General features: G+C 27.1%; 1 protein-coding gene across 1 annotated transcript; it reads left to right on the top strand.

The window, feature by feature from the left end:
- Positions 1 to 2,031: 2,031 nt before the first annotated feature.
- On the top strand, positions 2,032 to 2,589 carry LOC117177840 (collagen alpha-5(IV) chain-like). The gene has a single exon (XM_033368827.1). It carries the CDS (start codon positions 2,032 to 2,034, stop codon positions 2,587 to 2,589), a length of 558 nt encoding a protein of 185 aa, XP_033224718.1.
- Positions 2,590 to 8,565: the final 5,976 nt, after the last annotated feature.

Raw genomic sequence — 8,565 nt, 5'->3', positions numbered from 1 at the left:
TCTTTAACTATTTGGTATCAAATTCATGTTGAACATTAATCGTTTTAACTAAAGACTCTATAACTCAAAGAAAATCTTCAGGAGGACCCAAATGCAAAAGAAATCAATATAATTCCTAGCCAATTTTTCTTTTTACTTGGTCATTATTGTTTAAAGAACTTTTGAAAAATTTTTGTTTTAAATTCCTGACATTTATCTCAATTAATCTCTCCTTCTTGAACTGTTACTTAATTTAAGAATTGTCCCTTTGAAGAAATATTTTTTTAGGCGAACAAAATAAATTTTTAACAAACTAGTTACGTATTCAACCAAACAAATGAGCTTTATACCAAAAAGATTGAATGTTTATGAAAAGAATTTTTTTTAGGAATATAAGGAAAAATTTTTACTTCAAATAATTTTTTAAAATAAAAATAACTAATTCTACACCAATGAAATACATTCTCCTGTGGAACAGAATCTGTTTTAACAAATACATGCATTTCTAACCAAAAAATGGTAGTTGAAAACCTATAAGAAAGCTTGTAAATTTTACTTCAAATGACCCTAAGTTAATGTGATTTATCCTAGTTTGCATTAAATTTTCTTGTGGGAAATACAAATATAGAATACCGATTTTAAGGGAATTTTTGGGTTATACGTTGACTTTTGGCAGGAATTAAAATTCAAATCCAATTATATGCTTTTTTACGTAAATCATATTTCAAAGCTTAAAAATAACTTTTTAAAAATATCAAATAAATTCAAATTCCTAGTTTATGCCAAAGGAAAGTTTCTGTGAAGGAAAAAATTAAAATAAAACAAATTTAAATAGATTATATTCAAATTTAAAATCCTATTAAACGTCCAATAATTAAATTAATGTGCAGAATTCCTGAAAATGAAACCAAGAATCCGACATCCGAATTTGGGCAATCATCATAAAATTTTTCTATTTAAATTTAAAAAAGATAAACTTTTTTCTCCTAAAACAGACAGAAAATAATTTTCCTCCTTGGATAAAAATAAAAAAGAGAAAAGAAAAATGAGAAGGCAACCAACCAAAACCCCCTTCCTTTAGTTTTTTATTTCTTTCATATTTTTTATTTTTATAATTATTAAATCTCAACAAAAAAACATCTCTAAAAAACACAAACATTTTGGCAGTCATACAGAACCCTTATCAAGGCAAAAAAAAGAATAAAAAAATAAAACATAATCAAGCAGATAGGAACAGTACCAATACCACGAAGCTCTCTTCCTGACACCCAATATGTTAGACCAATGAAATAAAAAAGGGAAGGAAGGAGATTTGCTAGTTTGCCGTCTTATTTTTCTTACTTCTTTTTTATTTTTGCCCAAGAAGAAAAATCATTTTCTTTAATTTTTTAGGAGAAAAAAGTGTTTTTCTTTATCTCTTTTTAAGTTTCAATAGGAAAATTTTATGGTGTAGTCAAAATTTGGTTGTTGGATTCTTGGTTTTATTTTCAGGAGTTCTGCACATTAAAAGTACAAAATTCCTTAAAACTCAGAATTTTATTTTTGTCTTTCTTACCTGATAATTTTATACCTGCAAGGCCCAATTACTTCAATTAAGGCTCAATTAACGCAGAATTCAATAAGTTTTTTTAACGATTATATAAAAATATTTCTATCTATATTATGGTCGGCGCTATGACTTTCCAAAGTCAAAGCTAGTTATCAGTAGATCACTCGCTTAGTGGTCAGACAGTATTTATCTGTGGTGTATTCTCAATTATTATTTTGTAGAAAAATACTAGCAGTCGTCGTTTTCTTTAGAAAAACTAGAAATGAAAGATAATTTTCAATAAAAAATAAAATTTTCGAATGCACAAATGCGGATTGGCGGTGATTGGTCAATCGTTTCGCAAAAAATCAAACAATTTATGGTCAAATTGAGTTTTTGGGTGCATTCATGTACATTAATCATAAGTTTAAAATTTTATAAACAATTATTATAAAAAATGATTGATATCAGGTATTTACCGTGATTAATTTTCTTATTTCCTATAATTTCTCTTTGCAGAATTAATGGCTGAATCATCTTGCTGCAGCATTTTCGGGTCAAAAGGACCTAAAAAACTTCAACCCAATAGATATCCGAAACCGCCAGGATTCGATGATAGTCCCAGTCATGCAAATCATCCAAATTTCCAGGGACCCCCACCACCAGTCGCAAATATGGCTCCGCTAATACACACACCAGGCCATCATCAGACTCCGCCAGGAAACCCAGGATTCGCAGGGAACCCAGCATTCCAAGGAAATCCACAATTCCAAGGAAACCCAGGATTCCAAGGAAACCCAGAATTCCAAGGAAACCCACCATTCCAAGGACACCCACCATTCCAAGGACACCCACCATTCCAAGGAAACCACCCTAATGGTATGGCAATGGGATTCCCAGTAAGCCAAGTAAATCCAGGACACTCGTCTCCACCAGCAAGCAGCGGAAGATCGTATCAACCAAATTCCGGTGAAGACTCATTTCGTATTCTATACGGTGCCCAAAGTGGATTCCCTTCAGTTGACGTACGAAGTTTGTATAGACCCAGTGGATCCCGGGGTGGTGATATAAGTCCGCCATAAATCGATGGCATAAAGAATTATGTGCGAGAAAACCATAATCATAATACATTTCCATTTAATTATGATAACAGATCATTTATTTATTCTCTGTATCTATTTTATTTTAAAAAAATTTTTCCCGCTTCTACATTTTTCCTTTTGAAATATTGGGCTTTCGAAAAATTATATTTATTTGACAGTTTAAGGTTATTAATTTCCATGAAACTCGTAAAATGCAAGGGGTCAGTTTTTAAAGAGTAGAATAAAGTGAAAAGTTATTTTTATGAGAAGAATTTTATATCTTACTAATAATATCTCATTAAAAATAATATTATTATTGATTATTCATAATAATTATTTATTCATTTATTTTAATAATTTTCTAAATTGATTTGATTATTTGAATTCTTCAACTTGGCTGATTTCTCGGAAGTATTCTGATTCTGAAATTCTCTGTATTTCTTGAATTTGTCGAAACTAATTTATTCTCTGAGTTTTTCGAATACTCTATATTTTCCAATTCCCTAAATTTATTTCATTCCCCGAATTGCAGTTATTCTTGCAATTTACAAAATTTTCTGAAATTCTAGAATTTTCTAAGGGAGTTTCTATTATGGATGTCACCGTTTTTTGGCAGATTTTGACCCTCTTAAATTGTAACATCCTTTGAATTACCAGATTTCTTAGCATTCATGAAATTCTTGAAATTGTTTGATGTCTTGGATTTCACTAAATAGAATACAATCAATAAATTACTTAGATGCTCTGCATTTCTTTAAGATTATAATTCTTATAATTCTCTACATTCATTAAATTATCAAAATTCATGGAATTCTATGTATTTCTTTTCTCAAATGAATTCCTTAAATTCTCTGAACTTCTTGCAATTTCGAAAACTCTCGCATCCTATGTATTTCTTTTATACTCTGAATTCCACTAATGCAGTGTATTTTCTGAATTCTGTGAACTCTTTGAATGCCTTCAATTTTGAAGGAATTTGAAGGAATTCAAAAGAATTTTAATTAGTTTTTAATTAGAAAGTCTAAGAAGGTTTTTTAAGCACTTAAAGGAACCGACGACAGTAGTTGTAGCATAACGAATGTCGAGCGGGGGGTTTGACGTCGAGGATGTGTGTGGACACTCTATGTCTATGAAGTGGAAAAGTCTACATCCAAACTCGACTGTCGGTAACCGGCAGCACTCGGGAAAGGTTTCCTGCAGTTTTCCTCCTCCCTTGGCCACTAAGCCAAGAAAATGCGAGTGCTCTAAATAAAAATCTGGCTGCAGACGGTTCTTAGTACTATTTGGTTTCCTTAATGTAAATATTAAAATATTGTGCACAAAAGTTTAATAAAATAAAAAACAAAAGAAAAAATTGTATTTTTCATTCATCATTTTGCACTCGTCCACTATTTCCCTACTTTAGATAAAATAAATCGCATACTCATTACCTGAATGCGATTTTCGTTTTGATTGATAAATGCAAAGTCATCCCTTACAACCTAGAACTAATCTCCCTATTTTGTGATACAAAATAATACCTTCACAAAACAGAGTCGCCCGTAAGAAAAATCTTGAAGAATTAGCGCATGCATTAGCTGATTAAAATTAACTTTCTCACCAAGATCTTGAAACACCAAAGCCGGTATCTGATTTATATGAAAGTCATCCTGCAAAACCGATGCTGGTGATGCCTTGTCAAAATTTGATCATAATAAAGAACTGAAGTGGAATATTAGTGTCTAATTTATCACATATCTCATCTAAATAATCATATTTCAAAGGAAGCAGAGCCGATTTTTTGATAAAATGTTTATATTTTGCACAATCATCAAAATATAGAACAATTCCAGTCACAATCATTATTAGTTCTCTTGGAATTGCCACAGCGAGCCAGTTTTAGCCCCGTCCAAACCTAATTGGCAGACTCCCCAAAGAGGGTCGAATTATCCGGAACGCATGAACGCGTGAATTTTTATGAGATTTCGGTCTGACTTTTATCATTGATTTTAGAAATTGTAATTTTTTCAAATATATCAATATCAATTTTTTCATGTAGATATATTTTTCCTACATAGTCTTAGGATCATAAGTCTACAGAGCCAAGGGATTCCGATAAAATATAAAAAATGTACTGCATCTGAAAATTTACGGTACTTTTCCCTATGTTAGTTGCATAAGAAACTTTGTGCGATTCGGGTAACATGTTAATATTAACCGATTTCGCTTAAATTAGTAAACCTAATTTTCTTGTCAACAAACAAAAATTTTCCAACAATTTACTTGCTGAAAAAATTATTTTTACGATGTTTCATAATCTTACGTTTTTTTTGTGTTACGTTACAAGAAATTTTGAAGAAAAAAAACAATATAATGTTGAAAAATTCTCTTCTTGAGATTATTATAGTTTATGTTATAAACAAATTTAATAAATAAATGCTTTATTTAGGAATTCTTCGATAGAAAAAACCAATCTTTGGGTACACAGATGTCCAGATAAGGCATTTAATTAGTAAATTCGTTTAAAAAATCTCAAAGTTTATCAAGTAACAATGAATGTTGCTTAATTAATTATGAAGATCCAAATTAACAAGTCTGACATCGAAAAAAAGGATTTTTCTGTCAACAGATGCCTCACTAAGGCACTTGTTCATTTAAATATTTCAAAAGTCTTAAACTAATTTAACAAATTATGAATTTTTTCAGAAATTATAACGAAATTTCTAATTTAAAAAATTTTCATAGAAAAAAAATGAATTCTTCTTTAGAAAAATGCCTTATCTACGCATTTTTTTATAATAATTATCATAAAAAATCATAAAATTTATTAACTCGTTATGAATATTGCTGAAATTTTCATGAAGTTTGTAACTGAAAGGAATCGCATTAAAAAAAACTAATTATTTGCTGAAAGCAGCCTGAATTAGGTATTTATCTATTAAATTTGTTTTAAAAAATCATAAAATAAAATTAAAAAATAATAAAGTTTTTTGAAATCAGCATAAAATTCCGAATTAAATCAAACAATAAGAGAAAAACACATTTTTGTGTTGAAAAATGCCTGAATAATGCATTTGTTTATTATATTTGTTTATTATATTAATAATAAAAATCTCGAGAAGAAATTTCTTTATTATTCTATTGGTTTATTCAAAATTTCTATCAATAAAACTTAAAAAAATGTAAAATTATGGAAAATCGTGGAAAAACATTCTTTCAACAAATAATTTGTTTATGCAATTGTTGATGATTCATTTTATAAAATTGAAAAATATTTATCTAATATTACTCTATGAAACTTTGAAGATTTTAGCAAATAGCTAAGCTGTTATGACTATATGAAATTGAGCTGGAACAAAATGCCTGAAAATGCAATTATTATGTAAATTAAACAAAAAAAAGGTTAACAAATTAAAGAATTAATGATTATTTCTCATATACTTAGTTAGCTCTAAGTAATTTTATTACAGTGGAAGATCATCATATTTGCTTAAAAATGTAACTATTTTGTTAAACTGCTCTTTTTGGTCAAATTTAACTGTTTTTTATTTTCATTCAAAAAAATTTTTAAATTAAAAATCAGCTTTTACAATGTTCGCAATATTTTTTAAGTTAATTTTCCTTTTTCGTAAAAATTTATTATTTTAGTTAAAAATTTATCTATTTAGTTTAAAGTATGATTATTTCATTAATAAACTTTTTTATTTGGTAAACATTGAATTTCTATCAGTTTAAAATGTGCAACCGCCAAAATTAAACCTTTGTGGAGAAACATTCAAGTATTCGGTTAAATTTTGTTTTTACAAGTTCCGAAAATTTTTTAATTAAAAATATTTTTGTTTATTGAAATATCAAATACGCATAACATTTTTTTTGTAGAAATAATATTTTTGGGTTGAATTTTATTTGAGATCGAGCATCTAAGCCTTTAATTTTTTTGCCTGACCGACCTGAATTATTGTTCTAAATGCTTTAATAAATAAAAAGAGTCTTCATTACTTTAAAAAATAGAGAAATTCCTTAATCGTCCATAAATGCAAATTACATAGAGACTAGTATATATAGACTGAAATATTTTCAAGAATATTGATTCTTTTTAGAAATTATCATCAAAATTATTTAAGACTACAAAATTATTTAAATCTTCAACATTCAAAAAAAAAATTAAAATTCCTATAAAGTTCGAAATTCTGAACAAATTCAAAATTCTTCAAGCAAATGAGGTGCTGGATTGGTATTTTAATTTTCATTGCGGCTTTTTTGTAAATTAAAATTGAAGTATTTTTTTACAATTCATTTTTATGTTTTAAATTCATATTTTGGCTTAAAGCGTGAACAATTTTATTGAAATTTTCTTTCTTTCTTGACTGACAAACCTCTCATGGTTCGAGATTTAGTTCGAAAATTAACTAATTGTTAAAAATTGATGTATTTCTTAGATAATTATTTTTTTTGGGTTGAAAATTCAGTTATTTTGTACAAAAAATAAATATTGATCAATTAATAGTTTATCTAAAAATAAATCTTTCTATGGATAAAAATAAAATTTTTTGTTGAAAATGTATATTTCTGGATTGCCAGCTCAAAAACTTGTTTTATATTTTCTTTTGTGAAAGGTTCATCATATCATCATATCAATAAACATTATGATTTAGGAACAAAAATTAATATTTACATTTAGGAGATAATTACATTAATTTGAAAGTAGTTTAAAATGTAATAGACATTTGCTTGATTTTAATAAATTTTATTTTTAATATGACAAAGTATTTTTTTATGTAAGAAAAATATTTACACTTTGTTTTGAGATATTTTACAAATTATGACAAAATTTTATGGACATATAATCCTAATAATAATTTCTTTCACAGGAATTTGGATCACAGTGATATACATAAGATTACGAGATCATATTTAAAATTGCGAGTTTAAAAAGAGAAAACATTCTGACTTTATGAGTTGATATGATATCGTTGAATAAAAAATTTCGATTTTATGAATTAATGTAATATCGTTCGATATATTTCTATTATACGAACAATTTTTGTATGCAGAAAATTATTTAAAAACATTCATTTCTTTTTATTGATCAATTATTATTATTATTATTATAATACTCATAATAACAGTAATAATTGTGAATTATAAGCCATATTTTATACTTTATTTTGAAATTTCGTTAAATTTGTTTTTAATAATGGTTATAATAGAATAAACGAAAGAGATATTTTTATAAGAAACAAATGCAATACATCTCTCAGTGCATAATAAAATGTTAGTGGTAAATGGATTACTATGAATGGAAACCAATAAGTGCCCAGCAAATACATTTGAAAAAAAAGTGAATTATCTTCCAAAAATTAAGAAATATTTTACATATTTCTGAAAATCGTTCCAAGTTTTAAAAGAGCCCTGCTATCTTTAAAGCTCTTAAACATTGTTTGAATTGCCAGATTTTCAACAACAAAAAAAGCAATAAATTGTCTTCCAAAAATTAAGAAAATATTTGACATATTTCTGAAAAGCGACCCAAGTTTTAAACGAGCCTTACTGTGTACAAAGCTCTTAAACGTTGTTTAAATTGACAAATTTTCTAAAAAAATGTTAAATTATCTTCACAAAATTAAAAAAAATATTTTACATATTTCAAAAAATTATTCCAAATTTGAAAAGAGCCTTGATATCTTCAAACCTCTTAAACATTGTTCAAATAGACAGATTTTCTAAAAAAATGTTTAATAATATTACAAAAATTAAAAACATATTTTACATTTTTCTGAAAATCATTTCTAGTTTTAAAAGAGCCTTGTTATCTCTAGAGCTCTTAAACATTGTTTGAATTGACAAATTTTCAACAAAAAAATGTAACATTAACTTCCAAAAACTAAAAAAATATCTTACATATTGCTGCAAATAGTCCAAGTTTTAAAAGAACCTTGCTACCTTGAAAGCTCTTAAAAGTTGTTCAAATTCAAAAATTTTACAATAAAATGTTAA

This window comes from Belonocnema kinseyi, chromosome 1 (assembly GCF_010883055.1).
Source record: "Belonocnema kinseyi isolate 2016_QV_RU_SX_M_011 chromosome 1, B_treatae_v1, whole genome shotgun sequence".
NCBI lineage: Eukaryota > Metazoa > Arthropoda > Insecta > Hymenoptera > Cynipidae > Belonocnema > Belonocnema kinseyi.
Note: the sequence above shows the minus strand (reverse complement) of the source record. Positions and strands in the feature narration are given on the sequence as shown.

What these genes read in the sequence shown, in the direction of transcription:
- LOC117177840 (XM_033368827.1), top strand. Translation starts at nt 2,032, where the DNA reads ATGGCTGAATCATCTTGCTGCAGCATTTTCGGGTCAAAAGGACCTAAA.